The 16,683-nt window shown below is 50.5% G+C and overlaps 3 protein-coding genes across 3 annotated transcripts; all 3 read right to left on the reverse strand.

Annotated features, from left to right (window-relative positions):
- Positions 1-9,308: 9,308 nt before the first annotated feature.
- Positions 9,309-9,557, reverse strand: FMAN_07562 (uncharacterized protein; the record flags this gene model as incomplete). The annotated part of the gene is made up of 1 exon (XM_041831201.1): positions 9,309-9,557. One exon carries the CDS (start codon positions 9,555-9,557, stop codon positions 9,309-9,311), a length of 249 nt encoding a protein of 82 aa, XP_041681788.1.
- Positions 9,558-10,450: 893 nt separating this feature from the next.
- FMAN_07563 (putative tubulin gamma chain) lies at positions 10,451-12,303 on the reverse strand (the record flags this gene model as incomplete). Its single annotated transcript, XM_041831202.1, has 7 exons — positions 10,451-10,681; positions 10,740-11,204; positions 11,303-11,596; positions 11,649-11,831; positions 11,883-12,049; positions 12,194-12,234; positions 12,296-12,303. 7 exons carry the CDS (start codon positions 12,301-12,303, stop codon positions 10,451-10,453), a joined length of 1,389 nt encoding a protein of 462 aa, XP_041681789.1.
- Positions 12,304-13,018: 715 nt separating this feature from the next.
- Positions 13,019-16,683, reverse strand: FMAN_07564 (uncharacterized protein; the record flags this gene model as incomplete). The annotated part of the gene is made up of 2 exons (XM_041831203.1): positions 13,019-13,545; positions 13,602-16,683. 2 exons carry the CDS (start codon positions 16,681-16,683, stop codon positions 13,019-13,021), a joined length of 3,609 nt encoding a protein of 1,202 aa, XP_041681790.1.

Genomic DNA, 16,683 nt, shown 5'->3' on the forward strand with positions numbered 1-16,683 from the left:
GGCCTCAGAAACGTGTTTGACTTGAAGCTAACAAACTTACAAACTTATGGACAAAAAGGTAAAAATGTTGAACCATCCAAAGGCTACCATTACTGAATGCGGATGGCCTCTCCACTGGGGACACACGTGGTGGGCCGCAAATGCAGGGCGACGGGCGAACTGCCTCTCGAATCCCACCAACTGGCAACATTCCATCCGTGCAGGCGAAATGCTTGCACTATAGGAGAAGGCGTACGGATACGTACTTTGTTATATACGAAATGGAGACAGAGTTCTTTGGCAATGGCTGGTCGTCGCCATATCCGAGTGTGGGCCTGGGACCGAATGAGACGGGCTTGGAGATGCCAAGCTTGTGAAGAGTACAAAAGTTCATGATTTCAGACAGAAAAGTCGACTAGGTACATACTGACTGGCTGGTTTTACATGATATCACGCTGGAGAAGCAGATTGTGGAGAGATTATACGGCTCAAGGGCTCGGGCAACTTGCCTTGTTGGCCGCAATAAGAATTCACACGCGTGATGGAGATGGTCCACATCCATAACATACATACCTTCCAGGAAATATAGATCTACGCATCGGCTCCTGGTATTGATGCAATCTCTGATTCATATCCGTTTGACAGGCACCCCTTCCAGGCCTAATCGTTGCTTTCCCCTCCGAGTTTTTATACGCAAGTACTGTATTGCTATAGGTCATAGATACGAGGCCCAGGAACCAAACTTTGTCGGCAGTTGGTCAAAGTTTATTATGAAATCTACCGAATGGGATCTGCAAAGTGTCGATTATTATGCTGGTCTTGTCCAAACGACTTTGATTATCAAGGTCCCAACTTCATATAACGATGCTACAATGAAGTCCATGAACCTTGTGCCATTCTTAATAGCACCACAGGGTCTTGCTTGCTGTTGGTAACTGTTCTGTTGGATCCTTCTACCTGAGGTAGCTCTCCTACCTACCTACCTAAGGTAGGTAGGTGCCAGTCAGGCACCCCGTTAAACTTCCATTACGGGAAAAACGGGGTAATCTCCCGCTGGGGCTTCCTTGTCCTTCACTGGGCAGTTCGTGCCATGCCAAATTGTTCTGACAGCAGGCCCTGGTAACCTAACTTCAACTACCTAACTACCTAGACACTACCATGGGAACCATGGTCTGCGTTCGTTAACTCTACCAGACAAGATCAAAGCGCGCTGTTGTGTTGTAACGATATCGGCCAGCGGCTGGCTCTGGATTGAACCTCCCGGCCCTTCTCGTCCTCGTCGATGACAATCCAATTCGTCGTCGAATCTCGGTTGAGAATCAGCTTTCGATATTCCTAATCCTTACCACATGAAACGGTCAAAGGCAAAACGCCTCTCTAACTACAAATCCTCATCAGCAGTGATATGATGATATGCACTCAATATCCTTTTGAACTACGGTAGGTAGAGTCATCTCGCTGCCACTGTTGAATGTTTGAATTTCAATTCGGCTTCGGCTGGCCTCAAACCTGCGCCAGCCCAACCGATGTTGATCAGCGCGAGCCATGGGAAGTGACAGAGTGGTTGCCGGCATGGATACCTAAAGTGTCACTTTGGTAAATCATCCCCGATGGATCTCATGCAAGCGCCGCTGCTACATACAGTACAGTACAGTACAGTATAGTACAGAAGCCCTGAAAGTTTCAATCCCCAGCTTCCAGCCCTCCGTCAGGCCCCCTGGCCATCGACTGGCCTCCCTTCGATCTTCGCAAATCGACTCTGTATGTACGTACATGGGCCCAGCGATAGTTCGTATGAAAGTCACTTTCCAAGTTCTCCTAATCTAACAAAACCAACAGTACAACAGGGCATCCTTTCCTAAAGGAACCTTATGCATTGAGGATTATGCTGTTGAGCAAACTAAGACACATGTCGACAGTGAGCCCCTCCTTGCCTTCTCATCGGATGTCATGGTCGTTCTGACAGGTCTCAAGACTAGCCTAAACCCGGGGGTGTTCTCACGGCACAGATATCGTATAATATTCGCCGAGAGTTTAACCACAAACAGGTATTCTGAGGTACATCTCGCACAGGCAACTCAACCCAAATGACCCTAACCGGACCAATGTGACGGGCGTTGGCAAGGTCTCATCCAGCCGTACATAATTAACGCAAAACAGATCTGATATGATAAGTGGTTGGTTAACGGCACATCCCTACCACTCAATGTTCTCTGGCCAACCACGCCCGTCCCGACATACCTAAGTGTGCTGCAGCCTCTCGATTCCAACGGTCTCGATGATGCACAGCACTCAAAAAAGCAACGAATAACGTTAATTAACAAGGCTCAGCCCGTTGCCAGCCCCTTCTCGAGAGCCGATTTGCAGACACGCTGGTCGCTTTCTGAGATGCTGATAAGCGCAGCATCAGCAATGTGATATGGCGAATCATTCGGCAGTACTTTCACATCGTGCATAACGCGTCGCAAACCCCAGACTCAATCTGAGATGCGAGTCAAACTGAACAGGCAATCACACCCTCTTCTGAATAAGCCTTTGGAGACAATCAAGCATGAGGCCTCCACCGTTCAATCATAAGTATGTATATGTGCTGTGTAAAGCTAACTCTAATAAGATGCCGGGAAACAGTAGCCTCACATGCGACGCCTTGTCAACTGCCGACAACGAAGCATGGTGCTATTCTCGAAACCAAGCATCTCGCGATGGCGACTACCGCGAACACCTTTGCGACCCTTGGGCGGACTGGAAATGGTCGTTGATTGGGTGTTCAGTCCTCGTAAGCAGAGCAAGATGTTGGGGGAAGTAAGACCCTCCCCACGACACATTCAGCCAACGCCAGCCGATCGGATCACGGTACAATGACGTGGCCGTGCTTCCACAAAGAGGCCCCCAGATCGATTCCTGATTTCTGGGTCTACACCTTGGGTCCTTGGCCTCGAAACATTGCCGAGGCGCACACGGAGATGCAGATGGAGCTTTCCACCACAGTGCTGGTGACGGATTCCAATGCTACCCCAAGTCCAACTGTATTTTGTGAGTTGACAGGGGTGGGTTGCGCCCGAAGCGATCGGTGAGGGTTTAGGGGTTGCCCGTGGCTCTTCCAAACGCCAGATTCCCGCTCGGTCAATGTCGCTAGTTGGTCATCATATTGAGCAGTCAGATATACTAAACGGATTTTGTGTAAGCTGCTTGCCACTCACGAGAGGGATTTGTGCATGTCACCACCATATCAGATACCACGATCATGATGAAGGCAAAATACTTATGTATACATATTTAGGCTGAAGACCAGCGGCGAAGCATCTGACACAACATATCGTGCAATCATTCCAAAGGGATGGATTCCCATTGAGCAGCTCAGTCAGGAGAAACAAGGACAGGGGTCTATCAACCATCAACACCAGGACGGAATGGCGGGAACCCTGGGATCTGGCTTGCTGTGGGGCGGATTCGACAGTGCGATCGTCTGATCCCAGGGCGCCGTGCGCTAGTGAGATCCTGCCCGTCCCGGGAACACACCACACCGCTTTCAGTGCTTCCATACACCCCTTTTCGGTGAGGGCAAAAGCAGAGACCGTCAGTGGTGTCCCGAAGCATACATACGGGCGACCAGCAGCCGAAGTCTACGACAACAGTGACACTTCCAGACTTGATTCGTCAACTCCATGAGTTCGATTCGATACATGCATAGCGGGACAGCGACTGCGTCAGGGCTGCAGGGAGACACAAGAGACTTTTGAAAAATCTGAGATTCTGGGCCCGCGCATGAATACGTCGATCGCAGAACTCCATTAGCTCGTCATGTCAAACATGCAGCATGACCCTTGGAACCTACCAAGCTTCCTGTCCAGGTAAAAAGAGAATCGGCGAATACTACCGGCCAGCATTATGCTATCACTCGCCAGTTCTAAAAATCTGCGTCGTTTGCGCTTTACCGCCTGCGCACGACAAGCGCCAAGGGTTGTGATGTACGAAGTAAGGTCCTTGTGGTCATATTAGAACTGGCAAGGAAGTTGTTGGCTACCATTACTCAATATCAACCTTGGATGAATGCCAATGTAGTCTTGGCCAAGAACACTCAGACAAATCACCACTTTGACTACCGCTGACTTGACTGGCAGCTTTCGGACCTCCTTTATTCAGTTGTGAGTTAATAGTGCTTGTGCAAGTGTACAGCATATTTGCACTATCATTGAAGGCAAGGTGCAAGACTTCAAGCCACACCACACCCAGCAACGACTTCACAGTGCGCATGCACGGGTATGCGCGTAGTGCTTTCTACTAACCTTGGCATTGAAGAGTGGCCTGATTTTGTAGAAAGCCACTATCGGGCACTTGCACGGACTGCCCAACTGATCCTAGCTCCGGACCGCTTTGACGGTTGGTCAGCCTCGTTGGACCGTAATCGCTCGCGACAAGGCTAGCGGTCAGATCGTTATTTGCGTCCGTGTAGAAATTGTCTGAGAGAAAGAAGCTATCAAGCAACCGCCACGTTCTTTCTGGCCTTGGGCTTTGAGTTTTACGAGTCAACGGCGCTTGGAGGCAGCTTCTAACCGAGCTCCAAGCGTACGCCACCAAAAATATTCACGCTATGGACAGTTTTACGGAGTCTTCTCATTGCTGGTTCTGAACGGTGGAGTACGTGTCGGAGTCAATGACTTCGGGCAGTATTCCGCACCAGAACTCTCAACCTGGAACTGTTTATCACCTGGTCAGTCCAAAAGGATGCTCTCAAGCTAACAGAGGATCATCTTTGCTATGGCGCCTGTTTGATGTAGCCGTACCATGGCACGAGAGGCTTGGTTCTCCTTCCTCTGGCACCGATTCATCATCTCAGCCTTGCCAACCCTGGCTAGAAGCCAGACTTGACCGATAACTTATTTTCAGTCGGATGAGGCTTGTTTGCTTCTTCTACAGACTATCTCAAAGGAAACTTGGGACCAATCATGTTAGCTGGGCTGGCGTGATCGATCAATTAATCATACGATATGCTGAAAAGCTTGTGCATCGGCTCCAGGAAACTTTCCTTCGGAGAAGTGATGAGATGCGATCGAGTTGACCAGTCATCAATTAAGCTGCGAAATACTCATAACCTCCAGTGCCGGATGATTGACGATGACACGTATAGATGCAAGCAATATGGATAGGGGAATACAATGCATACGACATGGCAAAGAGAATTGGCGGGAGGAGGGAACTGGATCAAGCCCCTTTCTCTCTCTCTCTCTCTCTCTCTCTCTCTCTCTCTCTCTCTCTCTCTCTCTCCCCCAGAGATTTCTGCCCAGAAACTTCCTCGTGCGGCAAAGACTTTGTCGGGTTTTTGTCTCCCAAGAATGTCATTGCATCTCGGCTGAGCTAATCGCCATCGCATCGCATCGTTATCGTATCTCATCTCCCCCAATATCATTGCGGGGTGCCACCCTGACTGGGCTGGGAGCTGGTTGACACCCCCACTAACTACCTACCCAGGCACGCCCCTTGATTCTCCTTGACTCAACTTCAATGTGTTGACTCACTTCGATGCTGGCCATTCAAGGTTAAGGACAGACTGGGGAATATCATCGATGTGTCCATCGGTTCATGAAACACACGATCTTTTTGGGAAGAGTCACCCCCAATTCCTGCACAATCTGAAGTCGGGCTTGGGGTTATGCTGTCACCGTCACAATCACATCTATGAAGAATGGTACCAAGTGACCCTGATCAAGCACACGCCGTGAATATAAGTTACATAAGTTGTGCCAGTTCATGAGACAACTCTCTGACCATCGTCATGAGTCAAGGTGAGCATCATAGTGAACGCCACGCATGATAGGCAGTTCCAGAAAAAACTTCGAGAAGAACGCCAGGCAGTGATTTGGTTGAGCCAGAGGCGTCAGGCAAATGGGAGAACTGCCGACCTAGCGCGTCCTTGATTTTCGGTGTCTTGTTTCCCATGATCATGCATGACAGGAGGAAGCTTTTGGCGAGGACCTCACCATACCATACCATGACGCAACTTGTTCCCCGGCAGTCTCCATCATGGTTCATCCATGTCTCTGGGTTTATTTTCTAGCTGCGTTTTCGTCGGGTGATATCTGCATGCTCTAACGGCTGCCTTTCTTTTTCGACGTACGTTTCGTGGCCTAATCGTCCCACGAGTGCTGCATTAGCGCCTAGAGTTGTATGGTGGCCGTCGATGTTTGCTTCTTCTTCTTCTTCTTCCCCTTCCGCCCAGGCAGTCCCCTCTAGCATGTGGACATTATTTCACTGCAAATTTGCTTTTTGCGCATCCCTTTTCCAGTTTATCATGGCATGATTCTAGTAATCCGTCAAGGACTGCCATTACCATCTTCGTCTTCGGCTCCGCACTCTGGAATTATATCACAGATCATGGCCTGGGCCGTCCTTCGCGTTAAGGACCGTGGAGCTTCTGGCGCAAGGTCCAAGAGTTGCAAAGCGGGCCCTCTTTGAGGGTCTGCTTCGTCTTGTATCGGACAACACATCTCAAGGGCCCGAGATCATGCACTCGCTAGACTCCAACTTAGTCATGTCGCGTGTTGAGTGCGGTCTATCCAGCGCCGGTTGGTCTCTCGTGTGACATGTGTGGAAATGGAGTAATCGTTAAGGTAGGTGAACCCTTGTTGACACAAATGACATTCTAGCTAGTCATGGCCATGCCGCAACTTGCACCTGGGTGTGTGAAATCTAAGTCTACCTACGTCTTGGTCAACTAGGACATGTTGGCCAGAATGCCCGTTTTACCCAACTCGACCTCGGCCAGACGAGTTTCCGCGCGTTGGGGATAAGATATGGATACCCTCATTGAATTCATCTAGCAAATCCATGGGGATTACGGGATGCTCTGTTGAGAACGACTTGCCCCCCGAGACTACTGATGCTCCGGCTCGTGAGCTGGCCATGGCGTTGATGAGATCAAGCCCCTGGACCCTAGGATCCTCCCCTCGGGTAATTGTGTCGATCATTCTGGTTGGATGCTGTGGTTGGCTGGTTTCAACTCAATAGTGAGTTGACTCGCAATTACCTTGGGACCTTAGGTCGCGTCTAGTTAGTGTCTAAGACTGAGCTGAGACGCTAATTACTGCATCTCAGATCCCGCACGTACTGGACAGTCATCCCTCTCTCCCTGCCTCAGTCGCTCGCTCTGACCGCTGATGGCGCTGTCGAGAAACGGAGTCGTTCACAGCGCTAGAAGGCCCCTAGATCAGCCAAGAGATGATATGGCAATTTCGAGACAGCGGCTCCGTGGCCGATCCAGGGTCCTCTGATTCAAGACTCAGATCGAGCGATGTCCTCTTTCTGGTATCTCAATGGGCATTGTTTGGCCCAGTGGGTTGAAGCTGAGATTAGGGCGAACCCCAGCCGCTTCTCCGGGGCACAGCTATACTGAATCGGTGGTGGGTTTCCGAGCAGCGCATATGTGGGCGCACGACATACATCCACTGTCAATGCACACAGAGCATTCAGGTCCAGTTAGGGAGTGAGTGAGGGTGAGTCTCAGGGAGAGCGAGCAAGCTCCTGTCGTAGGAATGGTGAGGCTTACGAGCCGCCAGATTGACCCTGCACGCATCTACAAGCCATGGCCGCCGTGCCTCTGACTGCCATGGCACTTACTTGAGACAAAGCAATGCCGACTATTGCAGATGAGATTGGGTTGAGCTTGAAAGTCTCCTGCCAGATTGGGATGCCATTTGGAGTCTAGTTATACTCTTAATTGAGCCGAGGTAGCTCGCGAAGTCCTTGAGTTATTAGTACTCAGGTTGGCTCAGTTGAATGATTCTGGCTTCAACATTTCAAGATGCACGAACCATCCTCTCCTAAGGGCGTCGTACTTCTGCTTTGGTAGTCATGGCAATCTTCTTCATGTATTTCAACATGGGATCAGATCATGGGTAGACTCGCTGGTTGCTTTTCGTCTTTGCCGCTCTGATCCAGTATTATTTGTACGTGCACGATGGCGATGCGGTTGGGAAAACCTTGCTAACTATGCAAGATGGCAACGGTGACGGCCGTATAATGGAAATGTGACCCTTTCTCGTCTTGGCTATTCCTTGTTGGGTAGACTTTGCTCTTATTTCTCGTCCCGTGCGGCATTTGAGATCTCCGTCCTTTGACATGATACATGCTGTTTTTTGTTGGTTGGCAATACTCATAATATGATATGACATAACAGAGTTAGTTGACCGGTGGTTGGTGGTTGGTGGTTGGTCCTTGGTTTAGAGAAGACCACATGCGTATGTGACAGATCGTTGTTTGTCTACGGGTCTGTTTGTCCTTGTGGTGCATTACGTATAACCTTTTCAAGGTTTCGGTTTCATCACAAGGTTGGCGCAGTGGTTAAGGACCGGGGTCTAGGGTACCCAGAAACTTCAAATGTTTTACGTATTAGACTTTCTCTCCGTCCCAGTACGCTACCAGTGAGGAGCGAGATTCAGCAAAAGTCCATGATTTAGGTGTTTACCCTATGCATAAACAAGCAGAAGTTACATACTCTCAACCCTCGATTTAGTTTTGGGCAAACATACTGTGGCAGCCACCAAGTCATGGAAACTCGGGATAGACCCATACATAGTTTGTTCATGATGCAATGCAATGTGTTAATCACTAGAACCAAGATGCGGTACAAAGAGATAACATTTCGGGGCAGATAGAATGGGTGACCAGAGGAATCAAATGCATGTTTTGGGGACTTCTCAGCAAATTCTACAGTGTAGACACTAAACGACGGTAGGGCGAGTTGTGAAGCCAAGATAGATATTTGTACGGCAAGTCATATGTCGTTGCATATATCACAGTGTTATGACAGTATGTAAAGTAACCCCAAGCTGGAGACTAAGTATCAACAAGGCTGAGGAACACAAGGTTTAGAGGCTGGAGTACCAGTAAAAGGCACCTGGGGCTAAAAAGCCAGGAATTTGTCGTACTGTAATAGACTGAGTATGTATTCGCTTGAGATGATGTAACTGCGTTTCATGTAATGAAACTGCGAATGGCGACTGTACTCGACACGGAACAAGTCATCAATATCATACATGGTAGTGACAGAGAACACCTAAACGCATGGCGGCCGAGTTTTACCTCGAGTATCTGTACAAGCCACTCACCCTTTCCTGTCATAACGGTAGCGGGAAACGGGAAACGGGAAACAGAAACAGGAAACAGAAACAGGAAACAGAGACAGGAACGAAAACTGATGCATCAAGCAGCGAAGCATTCACTGCTCGCGGTCGTTTTCATTGATCATCCGTAGGTATCATTAACCCCCCTCCTTTGTTGTTCCTCCCATTCCACTTCCTTTTCATATTGTACAAGATGGATATAGGGAAGGCTTATTGCTGACGCTTCTCAACACCTTCACGACCAACGTTGCTCAGGTCCACCTCCTCGCCCTTGGTAGCGGGCTCACGGAGACCAGACTGAGCAGCAGAGTCGGTGCCAATGGGGCCCTCCTGCTTGCCAGCGCCGACGTTGACGGTGCGGGCATCAGCGGACTGCCAGTCGGAAGCCTTAGGGGGCTGATCGGGGAGGGGGAGGTTGGCCTGAGTCTCGGCAATCTTCTGGTCCTTGGATTGTGTCATTTTGATGGGAGGTTTTCTGAGAATGATTATTAGTACACATTCCTGACACAACTCGATGTCACTTTGACTTACTGGGTTGGTAGTTGTGGTTGCGACGAAGAAGTCTTGTCTTGTGATGTGATGTGATGTGGTTGAGTTGAGGGTTGAGAGTTGAGAGTTGGAGATAGATGATGATGTTGAACTGACGAAGCTTCTCAGGGGTCCTTTAATACCTGCTCATTCATTCACCTTCTCCATAATTACACTCTTCCCGCCCAAGTAAATGCACAAGCACGCAGGCACGAACAAACAAACAAACAAACGCAAACAATGGACTCATCACGATGCCATTCACAATTCTGACGTCAGTGATTCACTGACGTCACAAAAACATCACCGCGCAAAATGCTCCGGCCTCTTCTCCACACCAAAACATCATTTTTGACGTTACATATTCCACCATGGATGTTTCTGACAGATTCTGCATCTCAGAGCTACATATTCGACGACCCACGCTAACAAGACAGATCGCGGATCGACACCCATTCAATATCCCCGGTGAGGAGACTACAGGGATCACGACCAAGGTGATGTTGTCGCTGCTGTCAGGTACCGAGTCAATACCTTGGTTAGCCTGACTCGGGATCCAAGGAGCACGCGACATATCAACCTTAAACCAAGGCGCTCAGCCAGTCAATCGATGAATTCGCCGAGCCAAGCAAGCATCTGAACCCGAACCAAAACCGAGGCTGGCACCCAAAACGCCCCAACTGCAATGTCATTGATGCAGTGCACAGTGGTTGTAAAGCAAATATCAACATCCAACATCCAACATCTACCACTCATCGTGACGTTTCAGAACCCCACTACCTCAGACACGATCGTGATCAACTCACCCTTAACTCCTCCCTCCTTCAAGCTACTCGCCGATCCGTCTCTGCAGATGTGGGCTTCTCCCCTGCGTCTGGGTTGAGGTAATCTGCGTCTTCAGCAGCTTCGTATTCGCCAATCAAGTCTGCAACAACCTGCCGTGCCTCGTCAAACTCGTTGAGGTTCTCGGAAAACGGTGCTGTCTTCTTGTATCCTTCCATAAAGGCATTGCGCTTACGCATGCCATCGTACTGCCTCAGAATTCTCTTGAAGAGCTGTGACTGTGTGAGCTACTGTGCTAAATGGAGTAAGTAAACTAGAGGTCTTGCATACCGTCGCAATACTTGTGTGGTTGGCGAGCATAAGACCGCTTACACGGTGACTCATGGGAATGTATGGGCTTCTCTTTGTCAGGGCAACTTGAATGCTCGCAGGTCCCCATGGAATGAACGTCGCCAGCCGTCGTTCTCGGATACGAAGCAAACTCTTGTGAACATCTGTCGGATCAACTTCACCCTGAATGACATTGAGAATGGATATGTAGCAACTTTTCTTGCCGGGGACAGTAGACACCATGCGGTTCTTGGGCTGTAGTAGACGTCGCATCACATCCAACACTGTCGTTTTGCGAACTGTCTTAGCTTGCTCGACTTGGTCACCGGTGAATGGCGTGTAGGCAGTCATGAGGAAATGGCATCGAGGAGTTGGGATGAGGGAGGCTAGGATGCTGACAAGATCATTGTGCATGTAACCGGGATATCGAAGTGTTGTTGTACTGGCAGACATGACAGTAGCAACCTGATAATTGTCAGTGCCCTTGCTTCATCTGACACATATCCTAACACTCGTGCTCTTGCTACGTGCATATCAGGCAAGATCGAGGTTGCAGCACTCACCAGCTGGTTTGTTTGTTGAAAGGATGGCTCCTGAACATGCAACCTATCGGCAGCAATGTGTGACAAAGCACCATTATCCAAAACGACAACCGAGTCAGCATTTTGCGTCAATCTTCGCATAGATAGGATACTGTTATAAGGATGAACAACAACATCGCCCGCGTTCGTTGTGTCCGGGAAGACCGAGTACGTCTGGATGATCTTCTTGGGAAACCGATCGTTAAGCCTCTCGAGGAGGAACGAACCAAGACCTGACCCAGTACCGCCGGCAATTGAGTGCAACATCATGAAGCCCTGGGGTATGAAGCGTCAGTAAGCAGGTTCCGGCTGGTTAAGGAAGACTCACCTCGAGAGAGTCACTGCCATCTGCCTCTCGATCAATCATCTCCATGATGTCCTCGTACACCGCCTCACCACTCTGGTAACCATCACCCCAGTTGTTGGCGGCACCAACGCCATCTTTGCCCACGTAAAAGTTCTCGGGGTTATAAATATTTCTGTAAGGTCCAGTCTGGATACCGTTGATGACCTACAGAAGTTGCTTAGCACTTGGTCACCTTGCTATTGGTCCAAGACGCACCCTCGGTTCCAGATCAATCAGGATGGCTCGGGGAATGTATCTCGTATCGTCGCTCTGGTAGTAAAAGACATCTTTTCGGTCACCGCCTTCCGTCGCAAAGTCTTCTAGGTTTCCATCTTGGCTGATGCCGTGTTCCTGGCAGAGCTGTTGCCAAAACTGGCTTCCAACTGTGTACGAATAGAATCAGCAATGTTCAATGTATCTGTATGCGCATGGCCGCAAGAGCAAGTCAGAAGATGGCGGCGTAGATGCGGGCATATTGAAGGAGCAGATAATGGTATGCAGATGGCGGGGGATGGATTATAACTGACTGCTGTTGCCGCACTGCCCGGCCTGGATCGTAATGATTTCCCTGAGAATTGTTATGTGAGTATCTGAATCAGGTTGTCGTCGACCGGGAGTATTGAACTTACCTGGGCATGTTGTTTAGAGACTGAAAGTTGTTGTTGTATTAGAGCCAAATCTTTTCCCCCTTCGGGTATCGTCTTGGGGAAACTGACGCGACGCGTGCCGCACTCGTACCTGCCCTGCGCTTCTCTCTCTCCAGGGCAGCTCCCTCTACCTAGGTACCTAAGGTACTCCTTCCCGCCTGCTGATCCCCGCCCCCGCGTTTCACATGAGTCTTGGGCTCTCGCTTTGACATTGGCAATTTTGAGCCTCACTTATTAACAACATTGGACTGAAAGGAAGAGTACCTCCTTACTCTTTAGGATTACTGACCTGGCAGTGATTTACATGATACCTCGAGGTGGATAGTTTATGTATGTTCCAGTTACTCTCCTCTGGGGACAATTTCTTCTCGTTCCATGGCTCAATTACAACTAGGTACATTATGACGGCTACCTACCTGATGACTTCAAATAGCCCATCACTACAGAAACATCAAGGTTCTCCCAATGCCCTCTCAGTATAACTTGTTAAAAGCAACTTTTGTATTCCATACACTGATCAAGTCAATTTCTGCCTGCTTGAGCTTTCCCACGAAAATCCCAAACGTGACTTTACCTGCAAAAAGAAGATATAAAACGTCGAATGCTTGACAACGCCCGCAATGCTGCTCCTTGCACCTTACCTTTCTATGCAAGCACCTAATGTCAGAGTGTGCTTCTATATACTATTCCCCAGTTTCCTCCACATTACTTCTTGTTATGGACCTTGTTCTTCTCCAAAGCTTCTGCAAGCTCCTTAGCCATGTCCGCCGTCTTGACCTGAATCATCCAAGTTTCAAGTCCGTCACCCTTCTCGTTCGACGTGGTCATCTTGACGTACTTCTTGTCAGCCTTGTAAGACATGTCGGCGAGGACTGCTCGGTTCATGGCAATATGTCCACGGGGCTCTGCTCGCAGGAGAAGACGAACAACACTCGTCTCCTTGTGCTTTAACAGTCGAAGAGCTCCTACACCCTGTACCGACCACGGACTCTGAGACTTGGGCTTCTTGTCATCCGACTTCTCACTGGCCGGTACAAACTTCAACACCTTTGCCCGTACATCATGCATGATATCCTCGTCCTGCTCCAGGTTCTCGGCCAAATTGACCTGCTCGTGCTTCTCGCCTTCTTCATCGCCTCCGACGGCTCCTTCGGCTTGGTTCGATGGTTCCGGGGTCCCGCCAGCTGGTGTTGTGGCCAGGCTAGAGCCTCCCCCAAGACTGAACGGTGTGTCTACACCCGTCGCTTTAGTGGGGCGATTTTCCGATGTGGAAAAAGAGGAGACTTACTGGTCCCGGTGGTTGAACCACCAGCAGGCGGTTGAAGGTTGCCGTTCTGGTTGGATCCAAATGTTGGTACTGAGTTTTGCGCTGGCGAGGCTCCTGTGAAGCTGAACCCCGGCGCTCCTGCAGATCCGGACGCCCCTCCAAAAGCGGGAGCATTGTCGTTACTACCTGCTCCGAAAGCTGGGGTCGATGTCGCGTTGCTTGCACCTCCAAATTGGAACGGATTCGAACCTCCTGAAGGTGCGGCGGTGGCACCAAAGCTGAACATGCCCCCAGGAGCTGATGATGGAGTCGAAGTTGCGTTACCTCCATCGTTGCCTGAGGAGAACGGATTGTTGAACGATGAAGAAGTAGAGTTCCCTCCAAACTGGAAACCGAACGATCCTCCAGAGTTGGCTGAGTTTGCACCAAAAGACGAGCCTGCATTGTTAGCAGCAGGGGTCGCTGAAGCACCGCCAAACAGAGGTGTGGAAGTGCCTGAGCCACTACCAAATGAGGGAGCAGCAGGAGCTGTAGAGGCGCCACCAAAGCTGAATATGGGTGAGGCCGAAGCCCCAGTACTTCCACCATCGAATGCCTTCTTGGCCGGTGATGGTCCATCCTGCTTCATGGGACTACCATCAAGCGCAGCTGCACCAGACGACGTAGGCGACTGAGGTGCCCCAAAGAGGGGCTTGTTCGCACCGTTGATCTTATCAGCACCAGCAGAAGGCGGCCCGAAGCTGAAAATGGGGGCCGCAGCAGGCTTGTCTGCCGTGGGAACAGCATCAGTCTTGGGCGTCGTCGCATCGCCAGAGCTGGAGGCACCAAACAAAGGCTTAGCAGTTGACGCCGAGGCATTGCCGAACAGGTTGGTGGCGGTGCTTGTAGGTTTTGCACCAAATAAAGACGTAGCAGTAGTAGATTCTGCACTGGGAGCACCAAAGAGTGAAGTCTTAGTTGCTTCATTGTTCGTGGGTTTGGTACCAAACAATGTAGACGACTGCATCGAGGGACCGCTTGACTCAGCAGGCTTGCTTACGGTACCAAACAGGTTGGTAGTGGGCGGGGCAGTGTTGGACTTCTCATCAGACTTGGTTCCAAATAAGCTTGTAGCAGGAAGCTTTGTAGTCTCTCCAGCCTTAGATGGTTCCGTGGCCGAATTGGGCGCAAAGAGAGACCCAAAGTTTGCCGGAGCCGCTGAGGCCTTAGACTCGAACAGTGACTTCTTGGGGGCCTCATCGTTCTCCTTGTCGGATTCACCTCCCGTCTTGTCAGCCTGATCCGAGACTGGTGTTGCTTCCTTTTCTGTAGGCTTGTCCTGCTTGGCGGCACCGAATAGGTTAGAAGTGGGAGGCTTCGAGGCGAACAAAGAACTCGTCGGCGCCGAAGTGGCCTTGCCAAACAAGGAGGTAGTTTGGCTTGTGGATACAGAGCCAGACGGCGCAAATTTGATGGGGGTGGTGCTGGGGTTCCAGGTCTGGTCGACAGGCTTCTCAGCTGCTGTCTCATCCTTCTCCCCAATCCGCACCGGCTGTCCATCATTATCCTTGGTAACTCGGTCAAACAGACTTCGGCCAGGGGTGCTCTCCCTAGTGCCAGGTGCACTGGACCCAGCAGCGAGGCCACTGGCAGGGGCAGGCTTCTGTCCGAACAGACCGATGCCAGCCTGAGAAGCAGTGTCGGCACCGCTAGCTGCCGCGCTTGGCTCGTCGCTGTTTCCGGTTGCCTGGCTATCATCCTCAACATCTGAGTCGGCCTCACTCTCGGCATCGGCATCGACACCACTATTCTTGGCCGAGCTTGCATCAGAAAGGTAGGCAAAGATGTTTCCACCAGAAGAAGCGCCAGCAGCACTGCCGGGCTTAGGGTTCTGGAAGATGCTGCGAGCAAGCGAACTACCGCCGCCATTGGGCTTGTTGAAAGCAAAAGGATTTGGCTTAGCAGCAGTCCCATCATCAGCGGGCTTGGTAGAAGGCTTGAAAGGAGAGGCGGCAGAGGCAGTCGACTTGTTGGCAATCTTCTCGAAGAGAGATTTGGCGGCAGAAGCAGTGCCCTTCTGCATCTTGGAGGGCTGGCTATCAGCCTCATCACTGACGGAAGCCCTACGTTTGTTCTTACCCAAGGTGGAAGCTGGAGTAGGAATGGGTGCAGGAGTTGGCGCTTCCTGCTCCTGGTCATATTCTTCACGGTCAGGAGCACGTCGCTTGTTGTTGCTGGAAGAGCCGTTCACAGCAACATCTTTGGTGATATCATCATCCGCCTTACGCTTCTTGGCAGCAGTGATCTTTGTAGGAGTTGGTTCGGCATTATTTTCTTCTGGCTCAGGGAGACCATGCTCACGACGCCATCTCTTGAGCACATCCTGGGAAGGCTTAATATTCTGGAATTCGTAAAGTCCGTAGCGCAGCAGAATAATACTCCTGCTCTTTTCGAACTCCTTCGCAAAGTTGATGACATTAAGCTTCCAATCCTTCTTGGAAAAAATTTCGTTGGCTGCATATTTGAGTCGTCGGAGATCGAGAATACAGAAAAACTGTCGTCGCTGTTCTTCATCGAACTCGGGAGGACAGAGATGCGAGAGGAATTGATCAGCGTAAATGGAACCCTTGGAGTTCCAACTTTGTGGGATCTTCTTCGTAAGAACCTCACCAGACAGTTCGGGATCAGGGTCCTCGATACGCATGTGGAACAGCTCCTTGGATGTGGTCTTGGAAGCCATACCACGGGGTGTAGCATGTGCAGTCGATTCTCGATAGATACGGTTCGGCTCGGGGGTAGCGCCGGGAGCAAACACCTTCTTCGGGGTGTTCTGAGGGATGCTCGGGGAGAAAGGAGTGATGGAGGGACTATCGGAGGTGGTAGAGGCCCTGAAGATATTACGGGATGTAGAAATGGTAGATCTGTTGAGGCTGCTGGACGGCGTCTCATCGCGAGTCGACAATAGCCTCCGTGATGGCGCACTCTGCGGAAGGCCGAGACGGCTGCTCTTTAAGGGTGTTGAGACGTAGGCGCGCTTCGCAAAAGGGAGAGCAGGACGCGGCCGAGGCGTGCTCTTGCCAGCCTCGGCGAGTTCGTTGTCGCCGGGAATAGAGAAGGTGACCAT

The sequence above is a fragment of the Fusarium mangiferae genome (assembly GCF_900044065.1).
Source record: "Fusarium mangiferae strain MRC7560 genome assembly, contig: FMAN_scaffold005, whole genome shotgun sequence".
In the NCBI taxonomy this organism is placed as follows: domain Eukaryota; kingdom Fungi; phylum Ascomycota; class Sordariomycetes; order Hypocreales; family Nectriaceae; genus Fusarium; species Fusarium mangiferae.